Source organism: Mobula hypostoma, chromosome 3 (assembly GCF_963921235.1).
Source record: "Mobula hypostoma chromosome 3, sMobHyp1.1, whole genome shotgun sequence".
Taxonomy (NCBI): Eukaryota; Metazoa; Chordata; class Chondrichthyes; order Myliobatiformes; family Myliobatidae; genus Mobula; species Mobula hypostoma.
The window spans coordinates 24,982,013-25,002,550 of NC_086099.1; the positions used below are offsets into that span (position 1 = coordinate 24,982,013).

Sequence of the window (20,538 nt, forward strand, 5' to 3'; positions counted from 1 at the left end):
GCGATCTGGAGATGTGTAATGAAGGGACGGGAGAGAGAGCTGTCTAGAGCGGCTCCCCCTTTGAACCCTGAACTGTTTGAAGTGATGGACAGGTGATACCCCAGCAGGGGGATAAAAAGGGACAGGTTCGCTAAGGCAACACACACGACACCCGAGGTACTGAGACCCTGGAAGCGGTGCGCCTCTCACAAGTCGGTGGGAAGTACCGGGCCATAAACGCACAGGGTGGAAAGGTACGATCAGTGGGAACCCGGTGTGTGTCCACCCTAGCTTGGGTGCCGGGTCACTGCAGAGGATCGACTGCATCTGGAGGAGGGGTCACAGTCGGTGACCTCAGGTGACATCACAAAGGACTCGCCCGAAAGCTGCTTATGAGCAATATCGCAGGTCTGTGAGTGGAAGCCATTTTGGAATGATCATTCGTTCTCGTTCTCTCTCTCCTTCCCCCCACATTGTCCATCGCCATGGCAACGATTACTGCGAACTGAACTAAATTGAACTGGACTTTGTGTCACTTTGAAATTGGTCATTTACCCCTAGACAACGATAGAGCTTGGTTGATCCTGTTATCTTAATTCTGTGCACGTGTGTTTATCATTGCTGAACTGTTGCATTTATTATCCTTTCGATTACTGTGTTGCTTGTTTCTTTAATAAAACTTTCTTAGTTCTAGTAATCCAGACTCCAACTGAGTGATCCATTTCTGCTGGTTTGGCAACCCAGTTACGGGGTACGTAACATAAGGCTCAAAGTTTCCACTTCTAATTTTCTCCAAACTAAGACATAGCATCACTTGATGGAACCACTGTGACAAAGTGGGAGCTGACGCATCAACAGAATGGCCCTCTGAGCTACCAATGTGACAAATGCAATAACGTGTTGATCAGGCAAAGAGGTACCACCCATATTTTGAGGAATTATTCCAAAAAGCACAGTTAATTTGTTAGGTTGTAAATTAAGTTTTAGTACTTTAGAAATTGTCGAAAAAACTGACTTCCAGAACTGTTTCAATATAGAACAGGACCAAAACATATGTGTCAATATAGCTATCTCAGTTTTACATCTATCACTATCAACATTAGGAAATATTTTAGACAATCTCTCCTTCGTCAAATAGTAATGGTGTACAATTTTGAATTGAATCAGTGAATGACTAGCACAGATCGAAGAAGAGTTAACTAACTTCAGAATCCACGTCCAGTCCTCCGTCACAAAAATCAAATTAAGTTCCTTTTCTCAATCTTGTTTAATCTTAAATAGAGGACGCTTATCCCATTGTAATAGTAAATTATAAATTCTTCCAATGGAACGCTTCATCAAAGGATTCATACTCGTGATAATATCTAACAGGTCAGCATCCAATATGTAAGGAAAATTACTTAAATATTTTTGTAAGAAATGTCTAATTTGAAAGTATTGTAAGAAGTGTGAGTATGAAAGAGAATATTTATCAACTAATTGCTCAAAAGACATCAGTCTATCTTCTTCAAATAAATCCAAAGAAGAATTAATGCCTTTATTCTTCCAAAGTAAAAAAAAAGGATCATTCAGTGAAGGCTTAAAAAAGTAATTTCGATAAATTAAATAAAAAGTTTAAATTTTTTAAGGATAAAAAAATTACAAAACTGGAGTCAAATTTGTAAAGAATGCTTAATCACAGGATATACATTTAAAATAGCAACTTTAGCTAATTGTACAGGTAAAGCAGCTCCCAATAACGAAGTTAAATAAAACTGTTTCACAGCTCCAAGTCTACCCAAATTGGCCGATCGTTCTTATCGACCCAGTGTAACCAAAGGGACATATATCGCACATTAACAGCTCAGTAATACATTCTTAAATTAGGCAAAGCAAGACCTCCATCCTTCTTTAATTTTTGTAAGTGACATTTATTAATTCTTGGTTTTTTATTATTCCAAATAAAAGATGAAATAATAGAATCAATCTGATCAAAAAACTTCTTAGTCAAAAAAAACAGGGATGTTCTGAAATAAAAATAAAACTTTTGGTAAGATCATCATTTTGACTGCATGGATGCGACCAGCAAGTGAAAATGTAAGTGGATTCCATCTACTAAATAAATACTTCATAGAATCTACCAAGGGAACAAAACTAGCTTTATAAAGATCTCTGTATTTTTTAGTAATTGGAACACCTAAGTATCTAAAGGAATCTGTGACTCTGAAAGGAATATTATCATATATAGGAACAGGTTCATTTAAAGGGAACAGTTCACTTATGTGAAAATTTAATTTGTCTCAGACATTATTGCAAAACTCTGACTTGGTCGGCTTCATTGAAACCCAGATAAAAGATTTTTTTCTTTTAAATGATATGGGGGTATATCTAAATTAATCATATGGGATACATTTAAAGCATTTTTATGTAGTCATATCATTTCTTATTCAGCTAAGCTTAAAAAACAGACTAAAGTAAAATTAGATAGAATTTCAAAACAAATTAAAGACTTAGATAATACCTTTGCGATCTCCCCTAATATTGATTTATTTAAACAAAGGGTGGAACTCCAATCACAATATAATTTACTATTAACCTATCCTATTGAAGGTTATTTGCTTAAGTTAAAGAGTCAATTTTATATGTTTTGGGATAAAAATAACAAACTGCTTGCATCTCAATTAAAAACGGCCAGAGCCAAAAGGCAAATTTTGAAAATTCTTAGGGAAGTTGGTAGCCTGGCTTGGGAATATGAGGAAATTAATAAGATTTTTCAAGATTTTTATACTGAACTTTATAAATCTCAATTTTCAGTAGATTCTTCCAAAATGAATGTTTTTTTTACGAAAGATTGCTTTTCGTCAAATTTCTGTTGAGGATCAACAAACTCTTGATGCCCCAATTACTGAAGCTGAAATTCATAAAGCTATTTTTTTAATGCAATCTGGTAAGGCCCCTGGACTTGATGGTTACCCTGTAGAAATTTATTAAAAAATCAGAAAATTGCTCTCTCCATATATGTTGGAAATGTTTAGGGATTCTTTTGTGAAAGGTGATTTACCCTCTACCTTTTGTGAGGCCTCTATTTCTTTAATTCTTAAAAAGGATAAAGATCCTACTGATTGTGCCTCATTTAGGCCTATTTCATTATTGAATGTCGATGCTAAGACTCTGTCAAAGATAATGGCCAATCGGTTGGAACATATTGTGGATAAAATTATTTTTAAAGATCAAACGGGCTTTATAAAACGCAAACAACAGGAATTCTGCAGATGCTGGAAATTCGAGCAACACACATCAAAGTTGCTGGTGAACGCAGCAGGCCAGGCAGCATCTCTAGGAAGAGGTACAGTCGACGTTTCAGGCCGAGACCCTTCGTCAGGACTAACTGAAGGAAGAGTTAGTAAGAGATTCTCTCTTATATATCCCTTACTAACTCTTCCTTCAGTTAGTCCTGACGAAGGGTCTCAGCCTGAAACGTCGACTGTACCTCTTCCTAGAGATGCTGCCTGGCCTGCTGCGTTCACCAGCAACTTTGATGTGTGGGGCTTTATAAAAGGTCATTATTCTTTCTCAAACGTTCGGAGATTATTTAATGTTATATACTCGTCTTCTTTTAAAACTCCACAATGTGTTGTTTCTTTGGATGCTGAAAAAGCATTTGATCCAGTCCAATGGAAATACTTATTTAATATTTTAGAGAAATTTGGTTTTGGTGTTAATTTTAATAATTGGATTAGAATGATATAAAAAAACCCCTATCGCTACTGTTATTACCAATAACTGTAGATCCCCTTTTTTTCAGCTTTCACGGGGGACAAGACAAGATCGTGCATTGAGCCCTTTGTTATTTAACCTAGTATTAGAGCCCCTTGCTATCGCTCTCCGTGAAGCTAAAAATATTCATGGGATTCTTGTGAATGAGACCATTCATAAGATTTCTCTGTACGCTGATCACTTACTGGTTTATATTTCTAATCCCAAGGAACCTACCCCTGCCTTGCTAAAATTATTTGATGAATTTGGAGATTTTTCAGGATCCAAGTACTTTTTCTATGCATTCATTGAATATTACTTTTGAAAGAGTGTAATTTAGAAGTGGTTCTAGACTGCTTGCTGTATTTTCTCAAAAACAAGCATTGACTACTAGATCTAATAAGCTTTCTGGATCATATGCAATGATTTGTGGATTTTTACCAATAATCTTTAATTTGTGTTCATTTGATATTATTATGGTTACTAATCAAACCTTCTGGCAATGGCATCTTTACTTACCCTCACCTCATTTTCTACTTTCCATAGGGATTGTTTCCTCTGCAATTCCTTTGTCCATTCATCCCTCCCCACTAATCTCCCTCCTGGTACATATCACTATAAGCGATACACTTGCCCATTCACCTTCTCCTTCACCTCCAGTCAGGGCGCCAAACAGTTGTTGCAAGTGAGGCAACAGGTCACCTGACTTGAACAAATTCTTCCAGTTTTCCAATGGTATGGATGGCTCACAACCTCACTTTGTGGGATTTCAACCGTGCAGTTAGCTTAACGTTTTACCATTGCATTTGTTTCCATTCCACCTTGGGTTATTTGTCAGAGAAGGTCAGCATTTTTTACTTCATCTTGCTGAGCGCCAATTAAAGATATAGTCATTACTAATCCATACCTCAACACTTGGTATAAAGTTAGTTGAATGAGTTTGTAACGCTGATAGTTCTTTCTGCAGCCAGACTTTGATTATATTTGTTTCTTATCTTCAATATGGATGCTCAGAACTCTTGTGGAGCTCATCTAATCTTTGACAAGTTTTGTTTTCAATGCTGTTGGATCTATGTGCACTTCTTTTCATTTGACAAACCATAAATGTTTTCTATTTAATCACCAGCAAATTAATTGGGATACACTTTAAATTGGACTACATTTTACCAGTGGGAATGTAACACTCAACTTAAACAAAACAAAAACATAAATGCCATTTGGAAAGTCTGTGTTTATGTAAGACATCAGTTTATTAATGTACAGTGACAGATATGATTCCATTTAAGATAAGCATTAGAATTAATCTAGTACAAGAATTGAGTTTATCCAAGAAGTAAATAGTTTTTATTTTAAATAGTGTATGTTCTCTTCCAGGAATCCACTGTTCACCTATGATCTAAATTCACCAGTTGGAGATGTTGCTTGGTCACCATACTCTTCAACTGTGTTTGCAGCAGTAACAACATCTGGAAAGGTAATATTTTATTATGCAAATTATTTCTAAAACTGTCAACTTTGCAAATTATTACATTGAGCTAATTAAACATGCTATATAAAATAATCAATATTAAGGGTAATAGAAAATCTTGATCAAATCTATAAATTCTTTAATTGTTAGATAGCAATCTCCTGAATCCTACAATCCAAGAAGAAGGCAATTCTGATCAGAGACAAGGACATTTTTAAACACTGCCTGTAGTCTAATCACCCTAATTTCACACATCATTATTAACATTTCGAAGAGATCTGCCTAAAGGCTAGTTTCAGTTTACGTTTATTGTCATTTAGAAATGCATGCATTGAAAAATGATACAACATTCCTCCAGAATGATATCACAAGAAAGCACAGGACAAACCAAGACTAAAACTAACAAAACCACATAATTATAACGTATAGTTACAACAGTGCAAAACAATACTATAATTTGATAAAGATCAGACCATGGGCACGGTTAAAAAAAAAGTCTCAAAGTCTCGATAGCCTCATCATCTCATGCAGGCGGCAGAAGAGAGGAACTATCCCCGCCATGAACCTCCAAGCGCCGCCAACTCGCCGATGCAGCACCATTGGAAGCACCCGACCGCAGCGGACTCTGAGTCTGTCCGAAAACTTCGAGCCTCCGACCAGCCCCTCCGACACAGCCTCTCCAAGCACCATCCTCTGCCGAGCGCTTCGACCCCACCCTGGCCGCTGAGCAACAAGCAAAGCCAGGGACTCAGGGCCTTCTCCTCTGGAGATTCTGGACCACACAGTAGCAGCGAAGCAGCAATTTCAGAAGTTTCACCGGATGTTCTTCCGTGCTCTCACGTCCGTCTCCATCAATCAGGATTGTGCACGGCACCCTACTTGACAAATAACAGACACCATCACTGGAGTGGCTGCTGCGAGCTGCATCGCGCCGCCATCTTCCCACCTCCAATATGTCTTATTATATTTCTTTGCATTATGTTCCAGTACTATAATATGAACAGTGAAGTTTTGTACTTTACAAGAGTCTGATTCTCCTTACTTTAATTCTAGCCAGAGAAATGGTTGATATTTAAACAGATCTTGCTTCGGGTTGTTTTACAATTAATTGCATTACATTGCTGTGGACCTTTGAAAGCAAGTTCAGATTACATTGACAACTGGAATATTGACATTTGGACAGCTGCTATTTGATCACAGTTACTTATTCTGCAATCACGATTGGAAGTATAAGGTATGGCTGGCACTGCCAATGAAGCTACCACACTGAGACAATCTTAACTGTCATAATCTAACGAAGTCTTAAAGGGGAAAGAATGCAATCCCTTAACTCCTAGTCTGTGAACTCCTGGGATGTAATTTATCTGTTGCTGGAGTCTTGAGAGGAAGAAAGTTGCTGATTACCTTTCAGGTCGCCTTGAGAATTCCCAGCTCTTGCCTTGGGGCCCTGACTACAGATTGTTGTGATTCAGTGTCAACCAACTCAGTCTATGAGACTAGCATAAGGTTTGTGGCAGCGAATGACAAAGGAGTCTGGTGTACTATCATCCTGAGGAGAATTGCTGTGAGGTGACACTTACCAATAATCTGTTGATTGCTCTTCAGATTGCATTCTGCCAGAATCAGTGAATTTTCTAATTATCATTTCTAAGACATGTTACAGTTTCTCCAAATTATTAACTGAATTTAAATCCCACAAATGTCATGAATTGTTGGTCCAGGCCTCTGGATTAGTAGTCCGGAGATTTAGTATTAATAGATTAGTAGTACCATAACATATCCCAAGGTGACAGAAATTATGCTACTTTAAGATGTTGTGAATTGAAATCATTTTAAATGCAGTTTAGCACCAGCTGCACCCTAGAAATGCGGCTGTATTTAAATTTTAAAGACATGGAATCCTTCCAAGACTTTATCATGAGTCATGATTGTTTTTAAGTATGTTTCCTTTCCTGTCCAAGAAATAAATGGAACAAATATTGAGCTAAAAATTAAAGTTGAGGATTTCCCTGTAACCTAAATAATTTTTTCTCCAAAGTCTTTCATAGACTGTTTTGGCTAATCATACATAGAACAACACCAAAATAAGATAATGTAATAATTTAATATAATATACTAGTGACACCTTTTCCTTCTTTAATTAACAAACATTTTTATCCCCCCTTGCAATTAATTTGATTAATCTGCAGAAAATGTCTTCTAGTCCTGTGTGGCCTGAGCAATGTATTTTGGGTTATTAAGCCAATTTCATACAATCTCTCTCTTACAAATTGTTATCACTCTTAGACTTATTAATTTAATGACATAAATTTTGATTTTTCTGTGACTCATCTGAATTAACTTCATACCATCATTGATCCACATGTACACAAGAATTATTAATAGGGTGTGGCCATCTGATCTTCGTAACCTGTTCTGCCTTACACCAAGACCATGACTGGTCTTCTGCTTCAGCTGTGTTTTCCAAAATTATTTCCATATCATTTAATTTTTTTATATATTGAATTGAATTGAATTGACTTTAATTCTTACATCCTTCACATTCATGAGGAGTAAAAGTCTTTACGTTACATCTCCATCTAAATGTGCAATGTGCAATCACAGTAATTTATAATAATTTATAGTAAATAGAACAGTCAATGTAATATAGAGTACACTCAAATCAGCGTGAGTTCATCAGTCTGATGGCCTGGTGGAAGAAGCTGTCCTGGAGCCTATTGGTCCTGGCTTTTATGCTGTGGTACCGGTTTCCCGGATGGTAGCAGCTGGAATAGATTGATCCTTTGAGATTGTTGACACAAAATGGGAGAGGGGAGGTTGGAGAATAGTGTTTAATATGCTATGTGGTGGTGTTGGGGGGCTGGGGGTTTAGGTGCATGGGTGAGAGAATCGTGAGCATGAACAAGGACATTGATGCAATGGAAAGAGACAGGTGGCAATATTTATTAATAAAATGTCTTACTTCTCTGTGACAGGACATCCCACAAAGTACATTAGTACAAAAATTTGCAAAACCATAGATGAAGTTGAAGTCAGAAGTTTACATACACCTTAGCCAAATGCACTTAAACTCAGTTTTTCACAATTCCTGACATTTAATCCTAGAAAACATTCCCTGTCTTAGGTCAGTGAGGATCACTACTTTATTTTAAGAATATGAAATGTCAGAATAATAGTAGAAAGAATGATTTATTTCAGCTTTTATTTCTTTCATCACTTTCTCATTGGGTCAGAAGTTTACATACACTTCGTTAATATTTGGTAGCTTTGCCTTTTAACTTGGGTCAAACATTTTGGGTAGCCTTCCACAAGCTTCTCACAGTAAGTTGCTGGAATTTTGCTCCATTCTTCCAGACAGAACTGGTGTAACTGAGTCAGGTTTGTAGGCCTCCTTGCTCGCACACGCTTTTTCAGTTCTGCCCACAAATTTTCTATCAGATTGAGGTCAGAAAATGATGTCAAGTCTGGTTCATCCTTGGGAGCAATTTCCAAATGCCTGAAGGTACCACGTTCATCTGTACAAACAATAGTACGCAAGCATAAACACCATGGGACCACGCAGCTGTCATACCGGTCAGGAAGGAGACGCATTCTGTCTCCTAGAGATGAACGTACTTTGGCGTGAAAAGTACAAATCAATCCCAGAACAACAACAAAGGACCTTGTGAAGATGCTGGAGGAAACAGATAGAGAAGTATCTATAGCCACAGTAAAACCTGTCCTATTTCGACATAACCTGAAAGGCTACTCAGCAAGGAGGAAGCTACTGCTCCAAAACCGCCTTAAAAAAGCCAGTGTACAGTTTGCAAGTGCACATGGGGACAAAGATCTTACTTTTTGGAGAAATGTCCTCTGGTCTGATGAAACAAAAATTGAACTGTTTGGCTATCATGACCATCATTATGTTTGGAGGAGAAAGGGTGAGGCTTGCAAGCGGAAGAACACCATCCCAACCGTGAAGCATGGGGGTGGCTGCATCATGTTGCAGGGGTGCTTTGCTGCAGGAGGGACTGGTGCACTTCACAAAATAGATGGCATTATGAGGAAGGAAAACTATGTGGATGTATTGAAGCAACATCTCAAGACATCAGCCAGGAAGTTAAAGCTCAGTCGCAAATGGGTCTTCCAAATGGACAATGACCCTAAGCATACCTCCAAAATTGTGGCAAAATTGCTTAAGGACAACAAAGTCAAGGTATTGGAGTGGCCATCACAAAGCCCTGACCTCAATCCGATAGAAAATTTGTGGGCAGAACTGAAAAAGAGTATGCGAGCAAGGAGGTCTACAAACCTGACTCAAGTTACACCAGTTCTGTCTGGAGGAATGGAACAAAATTCCAGCAACTTACTGTGAGAAGCTTGTGGAAGGCAACCCAAAATGTTTGACCCAAGTTAAACAATTTAAAGGCAATGCTACCAAATACTAACAAAGTGTATGTAAACTTCTGACCCACTGGAAAAGTGATGAAAGAAATAAAACCTGAAATAAATTATTCTCCCTACTATTATAATGACATTTCACATTCTTAAAGTAAAGTAGTGATCCTAACTGACCTAAGACAGGGAATGTTTTCTAGGATTAAATGTCAGGAATTGTGAAAAACTGAGTGTAAATGTATTTGGCTAAGGTGTATGTAAACTTCTGACTTCAACTGTAGTTGATTAGGAATCCTTGTGTTTTTTGGTTTTCAATTGCTTGCTGCTGAAATACAAACAGTAAATATTGGAAACTTGCAATAGGTCAGGGAGTATGTGAGGAAATAGAAACATTTCATATATGGAGCCCTTCAGATATTCTTTTTAATGGAATCCTTACAGGAAGCAGGGTGGTGAGGAATGTAATTAAAATAGCTGTGGGTGTCTGTGGGTTTGTAATGAATATTTGTGACATGTCTATTTTCTGAAATGTTGATGGAGAATCCAGTAAGAGAAGGAAAAACTCAGAGATGAACCATATGACGGTGAGAGTAAGATAGAAATTAGCAGTAAAAGTGATGAAATTTACAATTTCTGTATGGCTGCTTGAACCAGCACCAATGCAGTCATCAGAATACCAGTAAGAGTTGAAAGAGTGGGCCTGAATGGGGCTGAAACAAAGGCTGTTCCATGTATTCCACAAAAAAGCAAGTGCAGCTTGGGCCTATACCAGCATCAATAGCTACATCTTTCATCTCTGAGGACATAGTAGCATCATCTCCTAAGTACATTAGGATTTCAAATTTTGAATGTAATGCAATTACTACCCAGACATATTTAATTCATTTCTTCATGGAGTATGAATAATTATAATAAATTTCTCAGTGAACCAGGTACATTTCAAGAGAGTACAGGATTCTAGTAAGTTGAATGAGAGCACAGAAGCTGGGGCCCTGGTAAGTTAGAAAGGAGCAAGGGAATTCCAGTAAGATGGCGCCATTAAGCAGCAACACTTTTCGTGCTGCTTCAATGGGATTCATTCAAATATTCCCGTTTAGGACTATTACAGCTGAAATCTACAGTCAGAGCCATGAGTACTTCAGTAAGCAGCATCATTCTAAGTCATTTAAAATATCTTCTCGATACTCAAAATTGATTAACCTCGGATAGCGGACTTGGGTCGTGAGTGCAGTTCTCTTTTTAAAAAACGAAGAAGGACATCGCACCGGTCTACAGGTATGATTGAAATGCAGAGGCTTTCGACTGCCACCCCTGACTATCCTGCTGGTGAATGTACAGTGTCTGAAAAATAAAATTGAATACCTCAGAGCAAGATTGGAGTTATCAGAGGGACATCAGGGACAACTGTGTACTCTGCTTTACAGAAACGTGGCTCATGCTAGCAATTCTTGACGCAGCACTGTGGCATGATAAATTCACCATTTTCCGCAAAGGTAGGACACCTCAGGTCTTTTAAAGGCAGAGGAGGTGGAATATGCTTTATGATTAACTCACCATGGTACACAAACATGGTGGTTCTCAGTACTGCTGACCTATCCTAGAACACATCTGGTGGTCAAATGTCACCCATTTTATCTGCCGAGGGAGTTTTCTGCAATCATCCTGGTAGTGGTGTACATTCCACTTCAATCCAACATCAGAAAAACACTGGAGGAGCTGAGCAATGTAATCAGCAGACACCAATCTGCACATCCTGATGCCTTCCCTATCATTGCGGGAGATTTCAACCAGGCTGGCTTGAAGAAGTCTGAACATTTACCGTATCATAACACGTATCATCTGTAGAACCAGACATGCCAATGCACTTGACCACTATTATACCACCATCAACAATACCTACGTCCACAGTTTGGAAAGTCTGATGACCTGGCTGTACTTCTACTCCCAATGTATACGTGGAGACTAAAGACCCCAGCAGCAGTGGTGAGGACCAAAAAGGTATGGTGAAGGGAGGTAGGGAAGCACTTAACAGGACTGCTTTGAGTCAATGGACTGCACAATATTCAGGGATTCATCTCCGAGTCCGAATGAATATGCCACAGTTGTCACTGACCTCAGCAAGACCTGTGTCGACAGGTGTGTCCCTTCCAGAACATACCGAACATAACCAAAAGCCATCGATGAACTAGGAGATTCATAGTCTAGATCTGTGGCATTCAAGACCGGTGATCTTGAATGACCGATACCTACACAAGAAGGTGAGGTACGACCTATGGAATGCTATTTTAAGGGGAAAAAAACAATTCCAGCGGAAGTTAGAGACAGAATCGGATCCACATCAGCTCTGGCAGGGTTTACAGGCCGTTACTTCCTACAAACTGAAACCTAACATCATGATTGGCTGTAATGCTTCCTTCCCAGATGAGCTCAACACCTTTTATGCACGCTTTGAAAGGGAGAATAAAATTACACCTGTGCCAGTCCCTGCAGCACCTGGTGACCCTGTGATCTCTGTCTCAGAGGCCAATATTGGGATGTCTTTCAAGATGGTGAACCCTTACAAGGCGTCAGGCCCTGATGGTGTACCTGTTAGGGCTCTGAAAACCTGTGCGGACCAACTGGTGGGAATGTGGGAATGTTCAAGGACATTTTCAGTTTCTCACGGCTGCAGTCGGAGGTTCCCACCTGCTTCAAACGGGTGGTAATCATACCAGTGCCCAAGAAGAGCAGGGTGAGCTGCCTCAACAACTATTGCCCAGTGGCACTCACATCTACTGTGATTAAGTGCTTTGAAAGTTTGGTCATGGCTGGAATCAACTTCTGCCTGAGCAAGGACTTTGGACCTGCTGCAGCTTGCCTCTCGTCACAAAAGGTCTCCAGGGGTGCAATCCTACTGGGTCTTCAGCAGCCTTGGATCACCTGGACAACAGTAATGCCTACATATGGCTGCTGTTTTTTCACTACAGGTCAGTGTTCAACACAATCATACCCTCAGTTCTTAGCAACAAATTCCAAAAGCTGGGGCTTCTGTACTTCCCTCTATAACTGGATCCTTGACTTTCTCACCTGGAGACCACAATCTGTGCAGATTGGAAATAACAGCTCCTCCTTGCTGACAGTCAACACTTGTGTACCTCAAGAATGCGTGCTTAGCCCACTGCTCTACTTTCCCTACACCCACGATCGTGTGACTGGGCACAGCTCAAATGCCATCTGTAAATTTCCCAGTGACACAACTATTGTTGACAGAATTTCAGATGGTGACAAGAAGGCATACAGGAGTGAGGCAGATTAGCTAGTCAAGTGGTGTTGCAGCAACAACATTGTACTCAACATCCATAAACCCAGGAACTGATTGTGAACTTCAAGAAGGGGAAGTCGAGGGAACATACACTAGTCCTTATCGAGGGATCATAAGTGGAAAGGGCAATTTCAAGTTTCTGTGTATCAACATCTCTGAGGATCTGTCCTGGGCCCAATATATTGATGAAACTACAAAGAAGGCAATATAGCGGCTATATTTCATTAGAGGTTTGAGGACAATTCATATGTCACCAAAGACACTCGCAAATTTCTACAGATGTACCTTGAAGAGCATTTGAACTAGTTAGACCACCATCTGGATTGGAGGGGGTCACAGGATTAGCAGAAGCTGCGGAAAGTTGTAATCTCAAGCCAGCTCCATCATGGGCACTAGCCTCTCCAGCATAAAGAACACCTTCAAAATGTGATGCCTCAAAAAGGCAGCATCCATCATTAAGGACCCCCATCACCCAAGATATGCCTTCTTCTCATTGTTACCATCAGGGAGAAGGTACAGGAGCTTGAAGACACACACTCAACATTTCAGGAACAGCTTCTTTCCCTCCACCATCAGATTTCTGAATGGACAATGAGCCCATGAACACTACCTCAGTATTTTTTCCCTTCCCTTTCTGCAATATTTAATTTTATTTGTATAGACAGAATGTCTCTCTGGTGCTTTCTGCTCATACCCCCTCACTTCCTCTTTTCCCAACGATGATTCCACTCTCCCTAACCCCTTCCCACATAATAGACTCATATCAGAATCAAGTTTATCATTATTCACATAATTCATGAATATTTTTCAGCAGAAGTACAGTCCAATACATAAACTTACGACAGTACTGTGTCAAGGTAATCGAGAGCTTTGATTGTTTTTTATTGCAACATGCTGCTGCCCCAAAAAAACAAATCTCACAATGAAGTGAATCAACTTTAATATCCCTGAAAAAGCGAGACAAATGAAACATAAACACTGTAACATTCATGCATCGGTCACTTTATGGTGAATGAGTACAACTTGTACTGCCCCTCCCCAGGCATGAGCAATTAACTGCGTGCTGAAAATTAAATGTGAACCCTCACAAGTCGATGGCAGATTCAGTGCTCAATACTATACAAGAGTACCTTGCACACAGATTCTCAGAATTTTCAACTAAACACATTTGCATGTTTTTCAAGTAATATCGCTTTTCTTTTCTCAACATGAAGTGATATTCACATTAAATAAATTATTTTAACTATTTTAAAAACAATTATTTTTAACTAAATTGAACAGATTTCAACCTCATTGCACAACTTGGGCCCCAATAATTTAAAAGGGAATATACAAACCAAGAACTTGCGAATGGAGATGAGCATGGGAACTGGCACTCTGGTGAGATGGCAGAAAGGACTACATTTTTGATCCTCACCACCAATGGTCCTAATAATGACATAGCAAATTATCAGAGTTATTTGGTAGCTTGAAAGAAGGAATCATGGATGAGGATTGATATTGTGGACTTCTTCTGTAACACACACAAATGCAAGATCAAACAGATGGAAATGACTAATGGTAAATTTGACATTGAGGCATGATATAACTGTACAGAATATTTCCTTGGGAAATCTGTGTTATAACAGATTTTATATTGAACTTGGTTGTTACAGGTTTCATGTGTTACCGTATTTTTCTTTTTTCATGTTCATCCCGTTTCACCCTAAATATTCCTAAGAAACACCAACTCTGTGTTTGGCATTTTCTAAGGACTGGGTGAAAATATTAAGGAAATTTACAAAACTTTGAAAGAAAATGTAACATGTTGTATAGTATTTTGGCATATGAAACCTCTAGTTCTAGTCTCACCCAGCCTGAGAGGGAAAAGCTTGCGTACATTCACTTCATCTCTGCCCCCGATGATTTTATATACATCTATAAGATCTCGCTTTATTCCAACTTGAAACTGAGTGCTTTCATAATATCAAGGTGCCTTGCATTTGGTGCCCCAGTGACAGGAACCTAAATGGCCTTTGGACTGCCTATCAGTCTAAGGAATTATAAAGTTGTAATGTATAAGCTGGCAAGAGTGCAGAGAAAATGTACAAGGGTGTTGCCGGAATTTGATTTATAGGGAATATCTGAATAGTTTAGGACTTCATTCAAAATAGCTCAGGAAAATGAGGGAGATCTTTTAAGGGTATACAAAATTATGAGGGGATATATAAGGATTTTCCCCTCAGGTTGGGTGAGACTAGAACTAGAGGTCATTGGTTTAGGGTGAAAGTGAACTATTTAAGGGAAATCTGAGGGCGAACCTTTTCACTCAGTGGGTGGTGTAAGTGTGGAATGAGCTGCCAGTGGAAGTTGTAGATGTGGGTTCAATTGAAAAATTAAGAGAAATTCAGATAGATACACGAATGAGAGACAAATGGCGGGTTATAGTCCAGTGCAAGTAAATGGGTCTAGGCAGAATGCCAAACTGGTACAGACTAGATGGACTAAATGGCCTATTTCTGTGATATAATCCTCTATAACTCTGTGATTATCTCTTCCAAGTCTACTGCTTACAGATATATTTTAAAATAATTAATACTGTAGTGTGAATTGCTCACATTTTTATACATACGCATTTTGGCACAAATACAAAGTTCATAAAATCACATACAGTATAAACAAAAATGTGAGGCCTATATTTGTACAGTGCTATTTCAGGACATCTGAAAACAATTTACAGCCGATGAAGCAGATTTTGAATTGTTATGTTGTAACTAGCTTACAAATGTAACCAAGTTAAAAATGTGAAAAGCACTATGAAACCAAGGAAATAACAGCTATCAGAATCAGGTTTATTATCACTGACTTATATGATGTGCACTTTGTTGTTTTGCAGAAGTAGTGCAGTAGTAGACATAAAAATTTATGAATTGCAAAAGTAAATAAATAGCGCAAAAAAAGGAATATCAAGGTAGTGTTCATTAGTAAATGGACCATTCAGAAATCTGACGGTGGAGGGAAAGAAGCTGTTCCTAAATCATTGAGTGCGAATCTTCAGGCTCCTGTACCTCCTCCGTGATGGCAGTAATGAAAAGAGGGCGTGTCCTGGATGGTAAGGGTCCTGATGGATGCCGCTGCCTGTTGTAGATGTCCTCGATGATGTGGTGGTTTGTGCCCAAGCTGAATCGATAACCCAGTGCAGTTTCTTGCAATCTTGTACATTGAAGGCTCCATACCAGACACTAATGTAGCCAGTCAGAATGCTCTCCACCATGCATCTATAGAAATTTATAAGAGCCTTGGTGATATATCAAGTCTCCTCAGACTCCTAACGAAGTTAAGCCAATAGTATACTTATTGATTTCTTCAATGTGTGGTGCCTAGGAGCTTAGTGTACCCTTTCCACTGCTGATCTCCCAGTGCGGACTGGTGTATGTTCTCCCGACTTCCCCATCCTGAAATCCACAACCAGTTTTGTTGTCTTGCTGATGTTGAGTGCAAGGATGTTATTGTGACACTGCCCAACCAGCCTCCTTTATTGGCTTCTCATTGGCATCTGAGATTCTACCAACAATAACATTGGTATCATCAGCAAATTTATAGATGGTATTTGAGATGTACTTGGCCAGAGAGTCATAACTGTAGACAGAGTAGAGCAGTGGATTAAGCACGCATCCTTGAGATGCACCTGTGTTGATAGTTAGCAAGGGGCAGATGTTATTACTGATCCAGTCTGACTGTGATCCCCAATAAGGAAGTCGAGAATCCAGTTGCAGAGGGAGGTACAATGGAAAAGCATATCAGATTTTTTATATGGTAAAATACAATCAAGTCATTAATTTAAACAATAGGTTTTCATATTCTAAATAAATTAATTCAATAAATTGTATTTAAATAATATAGGAAAAGGTTAAAAAGGAAATGTGGGATCTGTCTCCAATTGCTAGGATTCTCAATTGCCTTTTGTACAGTAAGACTCCATATCAGAAGACCTAGTCTACATTGGTAATAATTCCTCCAGCTTAGTATTAAGAGAAACAACAACCTCAACCATTGTGAAAAACTTCATTTTATCACCGCTGGTTTCATCCCCTTCTTAAACACCACTTGATCTTAATCACACTATTAACAAGTTTCAATAATGAGTTATAAACTCCATAACCACTCCATCTACTTAGCATTGCCTGCTTTAGGCTTTACTGTATTCTTTATCCCATTGAAAACTTTGCTAATGCAAGTACAATCACAATTGTTTTCCTGCTCTTGAAGTCAGATCTTACATATTCCTTTAGATTTAATTCTTGCATAATACTGCAGCGAGTTTGACCATTGATAAGGACTTTTATACAATAATGTGCTGTGAACTATAGTTCAACAATTAGGAACTATATTACAGTACTTCATTCCTTACTACTGAAGCAAGGTACCAATCATAACTCTATGGCAACATCCCTGAGTCAGCATATCGTGTTCAAACCTAAATAAAGGGACTTAACATTTTGAAACTTTTAATGCAGCAAGTTTGGGATTCATGAATATGATATCTTATAAGACCATAAGACATAGTAGCAGAATTAGGCCATTCAGCCCATTTAGTCTGTTCCACCATTTGATCATGGCTGATCCATTTGCTTCTCAACCCCATTCTTTGCCTTCTCTACTTAACTTTTCACAACTTGAAAGAGCATTGTGATAATGTCCTAATTTGTTTTCTCAAGTAGAAATGGGGGTTAGATTGACTGCCTAAGATACTCTCATTATGAGACCCTCAAAAACCTATCAATCTCTGCTTTAAAAACACCCAATGATCTGGCCTCCACAGCTGCCAAAGGCAACAAATTCCACAGATTCACTGCCCACTGGCTAAAGAAATTCCCCTTCATCTCCGTTCTAAATGGACGTCCCTCTGTTCTGAGGTTGTGCCCTCTTGCTCTTAGTCTCCCCTACTGTAGGAAACATACTATTCACATCAACTCTATCAGGGCCATTCAACATTTGAGTGAGATCCCCCCTCATTCTTCTAAGTTCCAATGAGTACAGGCCCAGAGCCATCAAACATCCCTCATATAAAAAAACTTTCATTCCCGGAATCATTTTTATGAACCTCCTTTGAACTGTCTCCAATGTCAGCACATCCTTCCTTAGATAAGGGGCCCAAAACTGCTCACAATACTCCAAGTAAGGACTCACTAGTGCCTTATAAAGGCCTCAGCATTACATCCTTATTTTTATATTCTTGTCCTCTCAAAATGAATGCTAACATTGCTTATGGACATGTCAAGGCTCATTTTGTCTTCTAATATATGCTGAAGTTAAAAAGGTACATCGAGGTTTTGATTGAAATTTGCTATAACCAAGTATCAGTAAAAGCAACTTGACAGAGCATTGTAATAACATCCCAATTTACTTTCTCAAGTAGAAATGGGGGATAGATCGACTGCCCAGGATACTCCCATTATGAATTTATTTGACTTAGTAGTATTGTTAGTGTTTACGCTGCATGAGTAAGCTGCCAGTTTTTTTGAAGACTGCCACACCACCTACACCTTGAAAACACTTTATTAGCTGTGAGGTATTCAGAAATCTTGTGAAATCATAACACAATCATATATTTTAAAAATCATATTTTTTATTTTTGTCATTATGTACCATATTGTGATTCTTAGATTGTTCTACCAGCAGCTAAGGAGGATGTAAAGGGTTATAGGCCAAATGCAGGCAGATGGGACCAGCTCATTGGGTGACACGTTCAGCATGGACGAATAGGGACAAAGGGCTTGTTTCCATGTCCTTTGACTCTATGACCAGCTGCTATAATAATATTGTTTGAAAGATTATGGTTAGTGATTATAGTTAAAAGTGGTTGTTTGTGAATGACAGATTCTGCTGAATGGAAGTAAAGTAATTTAACATTTTGGCACTGGACAAGAATAATGCTGCATGAGGTAGTTTATTGTTCAAAAGTGTTTTTATAAATAAGTCCCATTTTAAGCAATGTAGTTTGATTTCAATCATAAGAAATTAAAATGTCTTTCTGCACTGTGAGATAAATTACGCTATATTTCTCTTGCTGTTTTGAGTGGAAATTATAATAAATGTAGACGTATGATACATGATTTAGACAGTGATACCAATTGAATAGTGTTTAAAAGTACAGAATTCTGATTCTTTTTTAAAAGTTAAAATGTAATTCCCCATGATAGGGTTCTTGGTAGATAAATTTAAAAAAAAAATGCACCCTAAAATACATGTCGTCATAGTCTGGAGCCCTAGTATGGAGGCACTAATTAGCCACCTCCATGGGAGCCAGTGCACATTTCAGTCATTTAACCTTGGTGCCAATTTAATTTGACCTGTGAGGTCTCCATTTGCACTGTTTTGATTTTGTCAGTAATGGAAATGGAAGAATTGGAAGCAATCAAGTTGAATTGGGTGGAGAAGATGAATAGAGAATCACAAACTGAATATGTCTGATCTGCATTTGGAGACTCAGGAGCAAGATGGGAGCCAAGATGGAGGTGTTGAAGAAGGGAAAAGGATGAGCTGGAGTGAGGTCAGGGATAGGATGGTTAGCACTAATCTTAATGAAGTCCTGATGAAGTATCTCAACCCAAAACATCGACTCTTTATTCCTCTCCATAGATGTTGCCTGACCTGCTAAGTTCCTCCATCATTTTGTGTGTGCTACTCTTGATTTCCAGCATCTGCGGAAAATTTTGTATTAATGGTTGGTACTGTGTATTTTGGGGTAAAGGATGAAAGGTGAAGAATAGAACTTTGTACTATAATGGTTCAGTCCCCTCCTGTGTTGTGAAGACCAAGCTGACCCATAAGTGTTTGATCAATGTTTGCAATGTTTTGACAAGGAGAAAGCACAGAGAAAGATGGTATCCTCTACATTACTGAAATGGAAACTACACCAAGGCAACAAGGTTGACTCCGTCCAGAAATGCCCGGTTTAAAACCATATAACAATTACAGCATGGAAACAGGCCATCTCGGCCCTTCTAGTCCATGCTGAACTCTTACTCTCACGTAGTCCCACCGACCTGCACTCAGTCCATAACCATCCATTCCTTTCCTGTCCATATAGCTATCAACCTAGTGTTTCAAAGTGTTATTCTTTTTAACATCTCATTCTGAAAGAAAATGATTTTCAGTTGTATCAATACAACAAATCGCAATGTTCAGGCTTCATTATGGTAAGTTGTACCTCTGTCATTCCACTCTCAACATCTTAGAGATGTATAAATTTAAAATATAAGTCAGAAATCTGTCAAAACATATAAACAGAGATCTGATATAACATGTCAAAGCAAATAAAAAGGAAAAAAATGAGTATTTCCTGCTGCTTCTTTCTGACTTTAAAAATTCAATCACATCTAACAATCGAGATGATTATTTTTGTGCTGGTTCCAACAAAAACAATCAGCCTTTAAGGGACCTCAATACATCGCTAATTATACCATCTCTCCAAAGCAAAGATAGGCACACAGAAAATCAGATTTCATTTTGGATCCACTTAATAGACTGGCCACTTCAAACAGGTTCACTTTAGTAACAGGTTGCTGTTTCACCATATACATGAAATGAACAGGCAGCCAGACACAATTCAGTGATACTAAGATAACTGAATTTCTTTCTCTTTAAATGAAGATAAATACTAAATGCTATGATTAAATGCGTTCTCTCAGGAATT

General features: G+C 38.6%; 1 protein-coding gene across 1 annotated transcript in view; it reads left to right on the forward strand.

Moving 5' to 3' along the window:
- The window catches only part of dnai1.2 (dynein, axonemal, intermediate chain 1, paralog 2), a 206,416-nt gene that overhangs the window by 164,694 nt on the left and 21,184 nt on the right, over positions 1 to 20,538 (forward strand). Inside the window, exon 19 of the mRNA XM_063042782.1 lies at positions 5,089 to 5,188. Within this exon, the coding sequence (XP_062898852.1) occupies positions 5,089 to 5,188 (100 nt within the window). The remainder of the gene's footprint in view (positions 1 to 5,088; positions 5,189 to 20,538) is intronic.